Raw genomic sequence first — 17,053 nt, 5'->3', positions numbered from 1 at the left:
AACTCAACTTGCTCCCCCGCCCCACGCCCGGCTTGAAAGCCAAGCCCCCAGGGGCCACGCCTCAACCCAAGCCCACCCGGGGTGGTGGCTTGGGCGTTTTACCCCAACTCACGCCCCAACCCAAGCACCATACCCCACGGCCTTATGTATTTGTCCTGTGTAAGTATGTAACCCGTTATATCTATGTATGATATCAAACTTAGAGCCCCTTTTGGTTCAAGTGTTTGCAATAAAGGCACACACAATTACAAGCATTACACAATGGCTTAGAATACCATCATACATTACTGGCTCAATAAATGTTAATTTATATAATAAATCATTAAATATAGGGGATTGAACATATTCTTCTTAGTATGAATTCTTAGTAATAGATTGATTCCTAATATCTTGGATAAGTCGTGTCATATTCCGATGGGAAGATCCTCCCTCTTCTATGGCTTGATTTGCCATCCTACCGAGATCTCTAGCTCTCTTTCTTCTATCTTCGCTTTCTTTTCCGTCTTCCATCACCATCTCAATAGCCTTCGTGATATCCTCACTCTTCACTACCACTCCTGACTTCTCTTCTTCACCCAAATGCACAACTGTTTGGGCACCAACACTAACGCCAATTCGCAACACTTGTACAAGTAGCTTCTCATTGTAGAACTGTTCCTGAAACTGAGGCCATGTTACCATGGGGACACCAGCAGATATGCCCTCTAATGCCGAATTCCAACCACAATGAGTCAGAAACCCTCCAACTGCTGGGTGTGACAAGACTAGCAGTTGCGGGACCCACCCATGGATCAATAGAGCTCTATCTTTGGTTCTTTCTTCAAACCCCTCTTCATTTATCCATTTTTCTATCTTTTCAGTCTTGTGACCTGCGCGAACTACCCAAATGAACGGTTTTTTCGATGCTTCTAGAGCTAAAGCAAGCTCTATGAGCTGTACAGGCTCAATCCGACTGACGCTTCCTAAACAAGCATAGATCACCGATTCGTTTTCTTGAGAATCAAGCCACTTGATGCATTCGTTTTCACTAATTGAGGACCGCTTACCTCTTTGGACCTTCTCTGATGCATCCTTATGGCACAGGGATAACGGCCCTACACACCAAGCTTTATCTTTCTTTACTTTCTGAAATGCATCTGCGTAATCTTGCTCCAACTCCTGAAAACTGTTTATAACGACTCCAAATGCTTCAGACTCAGATATCCGAAGCTTTTCACCAAAATCCTTCACGTCTCTGGAGCCCGAATTGAATAAAAAGGATAGTTGAGCTCTTGTTAGCTCAATACGATCAGGCAAACCGGGCAAAACGAATGAGTCCGACTCATTGACACTTTCATATACCTTTGAGAGGTATAACACATGGTTACACATCTGAGTGAAGCAATTCATTCCATCAAAAACAATCCTTGGAATATGAAATTTTTTCGCGGTTTCACCTGTCCATAAGAGAAATGAGCCTGAAAGTATGCAACTTGGCTTAGGATTAAGCTTTTCAATATATTGTTCAACTTCTTGTTGTAGTGAGCTTTGTGCAAGGAAAAGTGCATGGGCCAAACCCAAATCAGGAAGATCATCCAAGCTTTCACAGCCTTCTGGTATGCCAAACTTCTTATATGGTAACTGGAATTCAAGAAAACTAATGGGAAGACCTGATTGGATTGCTTGATTAAGGATTGACCCAAATCTTATCGTGTTGACTGGAGTGGTGACTATGGTGATTCTAACACCATGTTGAGCTAGTAATTTGGCCAAGTCAATAGTGGGGATATAGTGGCCTGGAGAGCCTATGGGTACAACAAGAAAGTGAAGCTGGTTTGGTTCCTGTGATTCATCTAAAGCCATTTAAGATTTTGAATAGTATGATTGTGGAGAGATTGAGTTTGTGTATGATCATGAAATGCATTTGTATTTTAACTAAAGGCACAATTTTGGATAAGATTGTGTAGACCACTAGAACTTTGACTACTAGGAAAACTCCAACTGTGTATAATACTAAAAGAAAATATATATATATATAAACAAGACAAAAAGCCGCCCAGTTATTGACTACTAGGAAAACTCCAACGGTGTATAATACTAAAAAAAAGTTATAACAAGACAAAAGGCCGCCCAATTATATGTTAGACAAAAAGGTACTTCAACCAAACCAAAGAGAGTAGCTCTAGTTCTGCCAAAGACATATGGATTACCTATTGAAGTAGGGTAATGTACCCACAAAACACGAACGAGCTATTTCTCGTCTATTCGCTTAGCTTTAACCGAATGAACACGGGCACTTAAACTTAAAGGAACCAATTTTGTTTTTGTTTAAGTCGGTTCATTAAGAAAGTAAACGTGTTTGTTCGTTAATATTCTAAATGATCCAACACACACAAACATAAACAAACGCAAATAAACTAAGAAAATGAATGTGTCGTTGATCATTAGTGGATTACCTGATACTTGGTTCTGAAATTTGATTTGGTTCTAAAATTTGATTAGGTTGATGGGTTGATGCTGGCCAATTATTAGTATTACTAACAACTAATAAATAAATTATAATAAAGATGTAAACAAACATAAACTATCGGTTTAATCCCACCACATGATTCAACGTAAACCTGTCAAATCATGCAGCATATATTTAAAAATTCGAGCGGCACATTTGCTCCTTTTCTTTAGAACAGACGGTATGGGGGCCGGCTGAGGCCTGGCGCCGGTCCCCCACACCACCCCCTGGGCCCGGCTAGACATATTCGGCTCCCACAAGACGGAGAGGATGGGCCGGATTTCAAATTTAGAGCCGTTACAACGGCTATATTTTAATAAAAAAAGACCTTTTTAACTTTAAATAAATACCCCTCATCTCATCCATTTTTATACCATTTTCTCCCATTCTAATCCAATTTTATAAAAAACACTCCATCTTTTTTATACAATCATGAATCCATTCAACCCAAACAACCCCAACCCGAACAATCCTAACCCGAACCAACCTAACTTTTTTTCGACTCCCGCTTACACTCCGACTATGGATCCTTAATGGGTGCTCCGCAATTTACGTTTTCGGGTTTCCAACAATCACCCAACGCCTTCAAACAAATGTCCCAATTTCAACAAATGCAACAATACCAAGCACTCAACAAATCATGCAACGCAACTCGTTTGAACAATTCCAATCACAACCGCCAACTTCCCAACTGCAACCCCCGGTTCAACTTGACGATGATGATGAAGAAGTCGTCCCCGAATCGCCACCTCAAGAGCTCAAGCGCAAAAAAACAAGGGGAAGGGGAAGGCGGTTGAAACCGTACCCGAAACCGCGCCAAAAAGCGGTTCGAGAGCAAAGGCGAGACCTTGGACGAAAATAGAGGAGGAGGCGCTAGCAATGGCGTTTGTTAAGTCCTCAACTTGCCCGATTATCATCGGTATGATCCAAAGTTTATTTTTTTAATTTAAATTTAAAAAAATTTATTTTTTTTACTAATGCATTTTTTTTTAATTTAGGGAACAACCAAACGAGTAGTAGTTTTTGGAAGGCGACGTACGGAAAGATTTAACGGGATTATGGAGCAAGGCCCGATGCGTGATCTCGAATCCGTCTCGGGAAAGTGGCGTAAAATGAGCAAGACCATCAATACCTTTAGCGGGTATTATAACCAAATTTACACTAATCCTTCTAGTGGGAGTAATGACGAGGACATTCTTAACCTTGTTTTGGCTAAGTGGGACTCTAAAAATTCAACGTGTTTCCCGCACCTCCGAGCATGGAACGTTTTAAAGAAAGAAAACAAATGGAAGCCGGTTCCAAATGAGGTCGCAACCGCTAAACGGAATAAACTTCCGAGTCCGGAAGTTATAGTGCGGGAGGCTCCACCGCTCGTTGTCAAATCGACATAAACGACGACCTGGAATATGACGAGGATGTGTTGCCCGTTCACGAGTCGGAACGTTCCACCGGAAGGGACAAAGCAAAAAAAGAGGCGGCCGGAAAGCGAAAAGGGGGCGGCTTGAGCGATGGGGGCGGCTCGGGAGCGGGTTCGAAAATGGATGAGTTGAAATCCGAATTCTGTTCGTTAAAAGAGCTCGCGGCCGAAAAATATAGTTACAAGAAAACCTTGTCAGCCGACTATGCTCGAGCGGAGGATTTTAGGATTATGAGGTTGGATCTCGACTTGGTTCCGGAGGATGAACGCGAGGTTTATCGGAGGATGAAAGATGAGGTTAAGAAAAAATGGACGTCGTAGGTTGTTTACTTTTTTAATCGTATCGTTATTTTTTTTTTGTTTTTATGTTTATCGTTTCTAGGATTAGTAATTTTAGTTTTTAGGAAATGTAATTTTTTTATGTTATGAAATGAATTTATTTATCTTGTTTTATGTTGTATTTTTTAATTTTTATGAAGTTTTTATTAAGTTAACAAAAAAAGTTAGAAAATTATAAAATAATTAGGTGGGGTAGCCCCATCCTCCACCCCCCTCAAAATGCAAGGAGACCCATCCTCCATGGAATGGTGATGTGGCGCCTACGTGGTGGCCCATCCTTATAGAGATGAGTCTCTCCATACCCTCTAGTCTTATTGGTTCATTCCTAGCCAAAAACTTGTTTCCATTGATTATGTCATCATTCGGATTAATTTTAATTAGTTTAATTCATATGTACACTTTAGGGTGAAGAGGGTGCATGCCTAAAGGGATTAGGCAAAGTTTCCCCTCACCCAATCATGTTGTGCCATGTAATTTGCCTAAACTTTTTGCCTATTACCTAAAAAAGATAAGGAGTGCATACCTAAATTGAGATTAGGCAAACTCATTTAAAATAAAATTTGTAATGTGGTGTAATAAGAAATATAGGGTTTGGGTTAGGGAGAAGTCGAACAGTTTGTTGGAGCAGGCCATCGGAGAGTTGTCTAACAGGGGAGATATGTCGCCGATGCACACTATGGAGTCGGTGGTCGAAGGGGAGGAGGAGAGGGAAGATTGGGAGTTCCGACAATCAGAAATTGACAAGGAAGAAGGCCGAAAGTCAGAGGGTCAAAGGTTGGAAAATGAAGAGTCGGTTCCCATGCATGCGCTGCATGAGAATTCCAACATTGAGAATAGTGGGGCGGCTTCTGGCACGTGTACCGAGGGCAGGGAAAATGTAGAAAATGATTATGTAAGGAATGGGTCCCATGATGCAGACATGGTGTGTGAAAAAAGTCCTCTAGTTGTTTTTGTGGAGCCAAATAATGAGATGGGCCAGGGACAAAGGACAAAATCTAGAAAAAGGCCTAGGAGATTAAGAAGCCCAATTCAGTGGAGCCCAGATGATGTTTTAGGAAGGGACCCAGAAGTGTCGCGTATTAGAAATTTGGAGAGGTCTTTTGACCTAAACCATTCTGTTACTCAAGGGGCGACCTGCTCCGGAAATGTTGAAGACTCCGATCAAACTCCAGCAACTGAGGGTGACCCAATCATGGCAGAAGTAGATGGTACAGCACAGGGTGAAACACCTGAAGGCGATGGGGCGGCTGCGAATCAGGTCGATGATATGCAGGGAACGAATCTGGAGGGGCAGATGCAAAAATAAGTTGATGTCACCGTTCAGGTCGGAACTGAGGTTGGATTTCAATTGGAAGGTTTTCAAAACTAGTATAGTGAGGTAGTTCTTGGTGAAGGTGTACAAATCGGTTTCCAATGAATTTTTTGTCAATAAATTTATAGGGGGTCCGGGACCAGAGGAAAGTCGATTGGATAAGGGGTTTGAAAACGTCCACCTGTGTTCATTTTCTTACGATACAGGAAACGAAACTGGGGGGTGTAAATAATTACATGATTCGTAACTTTTGGGGGAGCTCCAGGTTTGAAGTGTCAGTTGTTGAGGCTCTAGGTCGATTGGGCGGACTGGTAAGTATATGGAATCTAACTGTCTTCGAATGTGCAGAGGTCATTAAAAAGCAAAGGTTTTTGGTGGTCATGGGGTCTTGAAACCGACAGGGGAAATTATTAATGTGGTCAATGTATACGCATACAACGACCCGGTTACTAGGAGGGTGCTATGGGGTGAATTGCTTATGTTAAGAAGATCAGTGCCGGGTTTATGGGTTTTTTGTGGGGATTTCAATGATGTTCGAGAACCAGCCAAGTGTTGGAATTCCGAATTCGTCGCCTTGAATGCGTCCTTTTTCAACCATTTTATTGAAGAGGTTGCGTTGGTAGAGTATCACATGGGGGGCCGAAAATACACTTTCCACTTTAATAATGGGTTGCATAAGAGTAAACTTAATCGCTATTTGGTGTGTAGAGGTTTTAGAGACAAGTGGCCATCGGCCTCGGTTGTGGCGCTTTCGAACCTTGTTTCGGACCACTGCCCTATTTTAATGACCACAACCCCTACGGATTTTGGCCCTACTCCCTGTAGGATCTTTAATTCGTGGCTTTAAATGCCTGGTATTACTGACTTTATTGAGCAATCAATGGCGGGTTTTAGGTTTGAGGGGCTGGCAGATTTGGGTCTGGTGACAAAATTAAAATGGGTCAAGTTAAAAATAAAGGCGTGGGTGAAGAACTATAAGGCAGCTAAGGAAGTTGAGTACACGGAGATAATGAAAAAGTTAGAGCAATTAGAATTGGAGGTTGAGGAAAGATTATTAGATCCATATGAACTAGAGACTAGGAGCGGAATAAAGGAAAGCAATTATGGAGATGGATAAAGTAAGGGTTATGGACTTGAAACAAAAGTTGAGGGTTAGATGGGCACCGGATGGGGATGAGAACACAGCGTTTTTTCATAGTATCATGAATGCCAATGTGAGCTCGACTCGAATTAATGGGCTGCAAACTATCTATTACCATCATACCATCATATCATCTAAAATGACACTTTGCATTATTTACAATAAAGGTTTTTTTCTAAAATTAAATACAATAAATTAAGGTAAGCATTTATATACAATTTTTCAATTTTATTTCAAAATCATTTATAGTTTATATATATTTTGAAAGTATCTAATCTCGATTTATGTAATTAACAATACCAATTTTAAAAATTAAATAAAATGTCAACAAATTTAAATATCAACATGTGAATCTGTTAAATTGTATTGTATAGAATCAATCAAGATAATCAAATATATTATTTTTGATAGAATATATAATTTTTTTAAATATATGTTTAATTGTTATTTAAGAAGAAGTAATAAGGTCAAAATAATATTTAATAATAAAAAAATAAAAAACGATATGTACTAATTACAAGTACTATAAGAATATATTGTAATGAAAGATATATTGTAATGAAAGATAGAATAAATGCTCTATTTCTTTTATTTATTTTCGTTAATAAATAAAGTAAAATGAAGATAATGATTGTATGATGATTACAATAAAACAATATAATAAGATGTTTAAGTAAGAAGATAAGTTTATTCAATTAAAAAATAAAGGGTTATTTTAAAAAAAAAAAACACTCATTCAAAATCCATAAGAAAACTAAAACCATGTGTTGAAACAAAATACCACAATCAAGCCAAACAGTGAAATTGTTTATTAACTTCAAAATTCAAGGATTATCCTAAAAATTAAAACCACCAATTCAAAATCCATAATAAACCCAAAACCATGTGTTCAAACAAAAAACCATAATAAAAACCAAACAGTGAAATTGTTTATAAAATGCGGGAAATTATTTCTCAGTCTTCGGAATCAATGTCTTAGAAAGACCAACAACTTCATCTTCGACGATTTCATCACTCATGCAGCGCTTTGTAGAAGCACAACGTAATGCATCATCTACTTCATAAACTTCACCTAGATTACGTTTTACTTCACAAGAAGACGCCTTCTTACTGCTTCCATCTACATTGGAGATAGGCGTAACATTGTCACCGGTGAATGACAAATCATCCTAATATAAAAAAACAATAAGTATAAATATTTAAAAAAATAAAGTAAAATAATAAATTATTATATTACCTTAGTAACCTCACAAGCATTAGACAAACTAGCAGACAACGGAGCACCATACGATTCCGACTGCTCATGTTGCAATTTCGAAAGAAACAATAAAATCAAATACAAGTGGTTATATTTATATAGAACAAAAAACGAAAGGAATATGAAACAATAAGAATTACATAATAGACCTGGTTAATGTTGAATTTGGAATAGAGAGCAGCAATAATATCATCATCGTTTGTTGCCATTGCAATACCGTAGTTCTCAACTTGATATTCAATGTTATAGTCGCTAATATTTATGACAAACGCATATTTCTTTCCAACCAATGTGTCAAATAACTCAGGATCGGGGTTGGGTATCTCACCGGAATTAACAACCTATAATTTTATACAACTAATTGTTACTTAGTACGAGTACAAATATGAATAACGTGGTTAACTAATTGGATTACCTGATCTTGGATAGCAAGTAAGTTTTTGGCTGATTTCTTAAAAATTTTGAAAGCTTCATAATCAAACAGCGTTAATGAAACAGTACCAGATGAATCTTGGACCCTGATAGGTATCTTGATGAATGGTGCAAGAGGGTGGTGGTGGTGGGTTGTGGCGAAGGTCGTGGGTTGTGGTGTTCTTGATGAATGGTGCAAGAGGGGATGGAATGGAAAAAAACATGGGGGGTGGAAGGAATGATTTTGAGGGAATGGAATGCCTTTTGGAATGAGTGATTCCCTTCCATTGACCAACCAAACACTCTTTTCTTCATTCCCTCGTAATCACTCATTCCATTCCACCTCTCATTCCTGCATACCAAACACTACCTTATATTAAAATTAAAAACAAATGAAAATGTTAATATTAGTTAAAAACAAAGTAATTTCAGTTTACAATTGTATAAAGAGTTAAAAAGATTATCAAACCGCGGAATTGCATAAATGTCCACTCCTTGACATTCGTTGTTGGTACAAACCAAACCCTTTGTTTCAGTAGCATCACATGAGCCGTCATCACCCTCTTTGGTTACAAATCTATCCTCGACACGTGATTTGCAGTGGTTACAACCATTGTAATACCAAAGCTTATCCGTACATATGGCCGTACAATGTAAATTTAAAAAAAAAAAACTATAAAATTGGAATTCAATTTACCAATACACGTTGAGATTTAAGATTGAATGAAATGAGAAAAGTGATTTGGAATTGTTGAACGAAATTGGGTTATATAGGATGCCAATGAATAATGCAAATTTGGATATGGTATTAATATTAAAGGAAGGTTTCCTATTCGAAATAATAAAAAAAATATTCTTATTAGCTGGATACACAAAATAACAATTGTATATAGGGTGAATTTGTAGAGAACAATATAATGTACTGAAATATAAAAAAATTAAAATATTTTATTACCTGCATACACAAAATAACCGGTATTTTATCGATATAAAATAACCGAAGCTAACAGAAAATAAAATTTTAATTTCATAACATATTTTCCAAGATATGAAATCTAATGTTAATTTTAGAAATGGATAAATTAATACAACTGAGTAGCTAATTTATCAAAATTGCAGTTAAAGGTTTGTATCTACGCATGGAAGGTTTAGAAAGAGTGTTAAATCTCAAACCAAATTTAAATTGAAAGTTTATTTTTAGAACTATATTGAATCCTAGTAATGAATCATCATTATTAGGCAGTTATTAGTAAATTATCTTTGATGGTTAGTCAACTTTAAGTCTAAAAATAACAGTAACACATTGTTATTGTTAAAATCATTAATCAATATACACCAAAATTAAATTACATAAATTAGAAAATTAATTTGTTTTGTGACATTAAAATAAGATTATAGAAAAATAAGATTTTTTTATTGTTAATATATTCAGAAATTCCATGAAAATAGCAATATAATGGAAAAATAATAATTGTCTTACCAAAAAATAAAAACACACACAACTGAAATGCATAAAAATGGCTGACATTGTATCTTGAACTCATGAACCAAAACTTAATAACCAAACATGTTGTTCAAATCATAGATAGGCAAAGGTTTATATCAAAAAGATTGTTCAAAACATAGTATCCAAACATGTTCCAAAAACAAACTAAAAACATACAAAACCATAAAATATTGTTCAAAAAGAGTCGTTACTAAAACAATAAAACAAACTACTTCGAAACTTTCTTCAAAATTAACTTATCTGCATCAGGAGAGTAGATGAAAGTGCATCTATGAGGTGCATTGATTCCATTGCGCTTAGTGAACTTGGTACGCCATGCATTCGCAACATATCTAAATCCTCCACCATGTTTCTCTGGTCGAAAAGTAACAACGGTATCTGTAACACCTCGAAAATTCGTACCCAATAAAATAAAGACACGTGTCATGTGGAACAAATGTGTCAGGAACCCGGATCAAACAAAGACGTATGGTAGGATTTAAAAAGGGCGTCATGTTATTAAAATACCTCTGAACGACCCAAGGGCGACATGTTATTAAGATACCTCTGAACGACCCAAATTATAAAATCCCAAGATCTTTAAATTGAGTGATAAACATCTGTTATATATTAACCGGTTGTTCCTAAATAAATAAAATTCCATCTTTTATATGGAAATTGGGTCATTAAGGATGTTACTACTAAAATCCTGATTTAAACCTTTGTATAAAAGGAATTGAAAGTAGTTAATTAACATGTTCAACCATTATGAGAATCCAAGATGAATTATTGGTATTTCCGTCAACTTTAACCTTCCACAAGATGCCAAAGTTGTAAGAGCATGCTAGACATGCAAAGGCTGAGCAAAATGGTCCCTGCATTGCAGTAAAAGCATGAGAAATTTGGCATTACACATTGCATGGTCAATACTTGGAAGTTTGTAAAATTTTTGGTTTCTGGCCACCGGTTACGGACCGTATGGCTTTAAGCTTACGGTCCGTAAGATGCATACCTGGGCGATTTCAGCAAAGGTCGGTTACGGACCGCAACCATTCAAGCATACGGTCCGCAAGAGGATCATACGGACCGCAAGAGCTTAGGCTTACGGTCCGTAAGCCTGTCGCTGGCAGCAGAAAATGGACAGCTGCTTGTTCAGCCTGTTGCACCGACTTATGAGCATGGTTTTCAAAACCAGGGTCTTGCTAGGCAGTATTTAGCCACATAGGGGCACCTGGGATCATCTCACAACATTTGTAGAGTCACTTGGCATGATCTTGAGCCATGAGGATCACTATATAAGGAGCTTGAATTGTGAACATTAGACTTGCTCACTTGGAACTTTTGTTCAAGACTTCTCTGGAGCTCTCAGGGCAGCAAGCAACCTTCTTAGTGGTCTCTAGCAGTAATTAGGACTCTTGTAAGTGTCCTTAACCTCCCTTAATTCAGTTTAGCTTAGTTAATTAGCTAAAAGTCAAACCGTCGTAATTAAGGTTTTACTTCAAGATTAGTCCATAATTACTCAGTAATATCTCAAATTAAAAATACCTTTAAGTAGGTAATTATGTGGGTAACAAACCCTTAAAAGGGTATTTCCAGATTCCCACTCTAACTATGCAAATTGTCGAGTCAAAGCTTACTTTAAAAAGTCAACAGAATGCTTAAATCCAAATTAATGCATAATTAGCAATGTAGGATACATGCAACCTGTTTGATCACTAATATAACTTGGTAATAAATGTAAGAACGTGTCTCAACATGTTCAACTCGACAATTTTCAGTTTAGACCCGGTTTGGAACCGAAAGTCACATAGTTTGACTTCCGCTTTGACTTTCAGTTCTGACCCGTTTAGGCCAAGTTTAGGATTGCCTTAAAGCTTCTTTTGAACCTAGTTACATGTTAGTATAACCCTCTGAGATTATACAGCTTGGTTCACTAGTTGTCTAATTATTATACAAGTTTCCGTTAAATGCTCATATGTTGACCATTATGCCCAAATGACCTTAAATTATGACTTTTGAAAATGTAAAAGGGTAGACAGCTTAGCTACTGATTTATAAGCTTGCACCTAAAATTTGAGTTCAGTTTGAGGTCTAGAATTAAAGTTATGCTCATTAGCGTAATTAGAAGCTTCTTTATTAATTAAATGGCGAAAATTGCTTATAGCCTATCTAAACCTAAATTTTTATACAAAACTTTATACCTACTGTTATAAAATAATATTTTGGGATTTTTAAAGATTTTTATTTATTTTTAGGCTGAGCATAACTTAGTGTTCTAAGTTTAATTCGGCTAATGCCGGTTTTGCCCTTTGGGGCTATAAAATGAGTTTTATAAATCCTTTTGACCTCAAACCTTTTTCTACTGAATTAATATGTTAAATATATTATTTTGAGATTTCTGGAATATTAAAAATATTAGCTTTTTATACAAAACCCGGAAATGGCTCCAAATCGCCTTTTTAGGCATCTTTACGGCATAGTATTTATCAAAACTAGTTTATATATATAAGAGTTGATACCTACTGATATATTCAGTAAATTTCCATATTATAACAGTAAATTAAAGTTCCAAACTCAGGTTTCCAGTTTTGGCCTTTTTGACTTATGTGAAATTACCAAAATGCCCTTTCGGTGCATAAAATGGTTATAATTAATAAAATTCACATATGAGTAATACCCTACTGTTATAACTTAGTAAAATGGGTATATTTACTGATTTATTCAGACCTGTAAAGCAGAATATTATTTAAACTCTTTTACACCCTTTAAAATGACCAAAATGCCCTTATAAGGCATAGTTTTTGTTTAAAACCATTTGGGGCATAATGGAAGGTATCTTACTGATATCACTACATATTTAAAGTATATTAACTTAGAAAACTTGTATATGATGCATATGGTTACCCGTTACGCACTTTCGCGTTCGGATCGGCTTATGTAACTAGTTTACACATTGACGGAAACGGGTCAAACCATATCAGTTTTGTCTCAAAATCCAGAATGTGTTTAGTTTACCCATATTATACAAGTCTCCAAGCTTGTTGGGTCTAAATCACATTCCATCCCGGTTTTCGCCTTTCATGCGATTAAACCATATTTATCCTTGAAAACTAACCGGTCTAAGCTTGGGCTAAATTAAAAGACCCGTTAGGATTCTAATAGGTTATTATAAACCTTCGTTCCAGATTAGGAGATCCGGTAAAAGAAACTTGCACTTGATTGTTGTGGTTTGTACTTGCTCAGGTAAATACTTTTAACTTATTTTCCCTTATACGGGCTTAGGGTACGGTATATAAAATACCGCTTGGTGGGGCAATTGACCTTAACTCATTAGTAGTTGAGTATTATCAATGTGACCCGTTTAAAAACTGGTTTTGTTTGTTTTACGCCTTTTGGAGTTTAATGACCATGTCCCGGATATCCTTGGCATCATTCATGAAATGGCCACGACCTTGACACGCGGGTGTAGGTGTACACCCGACAATGTGTCCATATAATTTAAGTATAGCCGTTGGTTTTCCCGCCGCGGTTTTATACTATGTGGTGTGTCTATTAATCTTAAACCCGGCACGAACCGGGCGACTAAACACATAACAAACATGTAATTCTTTTACAAGATTAAATTTGATTAATTATCCCAAGTTATAAAAGTTTTGTGCCATGTGCATTCAAATCAATTTTTAAATATTTTCAAAATGAGTCAGTTAAATTGTATTTACCAGTGTAAACTGACGTATTTTCCCCAAAAAGATTAAGTGCAGGTTCTACACGTAATAGGCTGGCTACTCCTTAGCATCGTTAGAGTCTCGCATGCTTGGATGCCGTTTATCTGTTGAACAGTTCTTTTTATTTCGATCCGCCTGTGGATCTATTTCAGCTACATTGTGATACTTGGATATTACATTTGTTTGGTTGAAATAAATCTATCTTTTTGCTTCCGATGTGCATTTATATTTTTGTGTTGTTTGACTATGACGATATCAACTACGTCACTATACCCCCACCGGGCCCACCGGTGAAACGTGGAAATTAAGGGGTGTGACAGGTTGGTACCAGAGCCAACGCTGAGTGAATTAAACAATAGCCTTTTGTGTTTAATCTCAGTTAAATAAATGCACATTCCTCGAGTTCCGAGTCAAGACAAAGAACATAGGACAAATTCTGTTTTTTTTTTATTTTGTCTTTTATTTTATATATTTCGTATGTTATCTTAATCATGTTTGCAGGTTAAAATGCCGCCAAGATTCTGGAGAGGACGAGGCAAGGGCCTAGTCACGGGCAACGATCATGAAGTCGGGCCTTCGCACCGGCGAACGCCATCGATCACAATGAGTACTAGCCCACAAGAGCCATGGAGGCTCTACGTCAAACCCGGGAGGCGGGCAGTCTCCCTCGGTTCCTCACCTTCGTATCAGCATTCTTTTGGGCCCCAATCTGAAAATGAGCCTGACAACCAACCACCTGTCATACATACCCTTGCAACGATCCAACTCTCACCATTCTTTTGGTGACCCCACCCCTGTCTTCCAAAGCCGGTTCAACTGGCTAATCTCATTCAAGAACCCGTGGGTTTTAACCCACTTGGACCAGAAGATCATTTTTCTGGTGAGAACGACATGGACGAAGACACGGATCCCATGGAGCCTGCCACCGGGACCCCAAACCACCCCATCGAAATCTCTGATGAGTCATCTTTCCACGGATCGCCTTACCGCGGTCCTGACAGCTACCAGGCGAGGTTTACTCAGTGGGACTGGTATTTCACGCCCTCTGAACACTCATCCCCATACTAGCAGCAGCAGCAACAATAGCAGCAGGATCCTTCCGAGGATTCCAGACTTGTGGCAGTCACTCCGCCACCACCACCACCAGTGGAACAGCAGTCGCCGAGGCGGAGGAGGTCAAACGCACGGATGTCCGTGCGAGGGGGTGTCCGCATCAGCACACCCCAACCATCGAGTGGCAGTCACTACCCGCCACTCCAGGATGAAGAGGAACCACAGATAGGGGGTCCATCAAACCCCGTTCCAGAGATCAACTCTGCGCCTATGGCGCCACCGGTGGGTTTTGACAACCCAATACCTGCTTACGCCGGCTCAGCGGCGTACAACCCTTTTGAGCAGCCGGCTCACACCCAGTATGACTATGCCAATGTGGACCCATACCAGGAGGCATGGGACTACAACGCTCGTCACCTAGAGGGACCTTATGGTGGTCTTTGGACCACTGGTTACCCAACTTATGGGTACCAGCGTCCACCACCTCCTCAACCTCTGTACCAGCCACCGCAGCCACAGCTAATCCCGCCGGAACATCAACAGGAGGTTCTCGATAGGTTGAACCATGTTGAACAAGTGGTTCAAGAAGATCGCAGGGAATGGCAAGGCTTCTTCAAGGGTCTGTCAGACTTGCTCAAGGGGAAGTCCAAGAGAAGGGGTCATTGAAGACCTTTGTTGTTATCTTATTTAGTTGTAATCAGTCCCTGCGAGGACTTTTTATTTCTGTACTCAGCCCCTGCGTGGGCTTGTCTTTTTGTATTCTGCCCCTGCGTGGGCATGTTTCTTTAGTTAACCCCTGCGTAGGTTTGTTTGTTAGTTGTTTCGCCCCTGCGCGGGCATGTTATTTTTGTAGAAGTCCCGTTTAGGACAAAATGTACTGTTTAAATCTTAATGAGGTGTTTAATTTAAATTTTCATTTTTGCATATTAATTATTATGTGCATAATCGCGAAATATAACATAAATAAAATTAATTTTTATTTAGAGATCTACCATTATATTAAAATGGCAAAAATCTAAAAAGGACAAAACCTAGCCATGTGTCAGTTTAAGACAAGGCCAAGATGGTAGATCCATAATTAGATTTAGATCCAACTTAACATCTCAAGTTAGGATTGCTCTGCGTTAATTATTAAAAGAAACATTGGGGGTAAAACCTAGCCACGTGTCGTTGTAGACATGGCCAAGATGGTAGAACCTGTCCAAAGGATTTTAAACCTTGTTGACATCTCTGAGTATGTTAACCTTCTTGGCAAATTGTGAATCAGTAAAGTCACACAGGCCAACATTACAATTGGGTTAATTTAGATTCCCTTAATTATATGTATATATAACCGCCCCTTGTGGACGAAGTGTCTGTGGGCAATAATTAAATGTCCCCTGTGACTAAGGACAGTGGTAGCTTACGACTCCCCGTCAAGAAAAGGTGATGAACTATGGTTCAAGCCTAAATACCTGGATACTGTAAAATCCTGGTTTCTAATTAGATTAAATTGTCCTTGTGACTAGGCCTTATGTGCTGTTATTAATTTAAAATTTAGGATAATAATAAAGATCCTAAAATTTTTACAAATTAACCTAAAATGGCAATTTAAAACCATGGTTAATAAAATATAAATTTACTGTAAAAGCTTATAATAAAACCTTGCCCGTTATTTTTAATATGTAGCAGTTGAAGCTACATGGCTGGGTCGGATGAAGTTAATAGTCATCCGGTGGAAAACCACGATAATGCTAGAATACAGTTAACTGCTGCGAAATTGCAAGCACTAGTGGATAATGCCGTCACAAAAGCTTTGGATAGGCAGAACAGTGAGTCCTCTGGGACCCAAAGTAGAACCCTGTCTACAACACATTCTAAGCCTAAGACCCATTCTGAGGCTCACGGCAAACCACCACTTACCCCACCTAAGTCTAAGAAGGATGAGTCTAAGAAAGACGATGATCGACATTCTTCTAATGAGAACAGTGTTCACCCCAAGAAGATAGTGTTCGATGATGCGCCTCGTGCTAAAGGATGCACGTACAAATACTTTGTTTCTTGTAAACCCCGAGATTTTACTTGGGAGAAAGGCGCTGTGGATTGTATGACTTGGCTGGATGAAATGGACACTGTTGTGGACATTAGTGGTTGTGCTGAAAGGGATACTGTGAAGTTTGTTTCCCAATCCTTTAAAGGTGAAGCCCTGGCCTGGTGGAGGTCGTTAATTCAGGCTACTGGGAAGATTCCGCTATACAACATGTCATGGGAGCAATTTGTGGCTCTCATCAAAGAAAATTACTGCCCTCAACATGAGGTTGAAAAGATAGAATCTGATTTTCTATCTCTGGTCATGAAGAACCTGGATTGCCAGGCTTATCTCACGAGTTTCAACACTATGTCAAGGTTGGTTCCTTACCTTGTGACCCCGGAACCCTAAAGGA

General features: G+C 38.4%; 1 protein-coding gene across 1 annotated transcript; it reads right to left on the bottom strand.

Moving 5' to 3' along the window:
* Positions 1-280: 280 nt before the first annotated feature.
* On the bottom strand, positions 281-1,913 carry LOC110898359 (UDP-glycosyltransferase 73C4). Its single transcript, XM_022145132.2, has one exon. The coding sequence runs from the start codon at positions 1,840-1,842 to the stop codon at positions 352-354; it is 1,491 nt and encodes a 496-aa protein (XP_022000824.1). The 5' UTR covers positions 1,843-1,913; the 3' UTR covers positions 281-351.
* Between the last annotated feature and the right edge of the window lie 15,140 nt (positions 1,914-17,053).

Source organism: Helianthus annuus, chromosome 13 (genome assembly GCF_002127325.2).
Source record: "Helianthus annuus cultivar XRQ/B chromosome 13, HanXRQr2.0-SUNRISE, whole genome shotgun sequence".
Classification (NCBI taxonomy): domain Eukaryota; kingdom Viridiplantae; phylum Streptophyta; class Magnoliopsida; order Asterales; family Asteraceae; genus Helianthus; species Helianthus annuus.
Note: the sequence above shows the minus strand (reverse complement) of the source record. Positions and strands in the feature narration are given on the sequence as shown.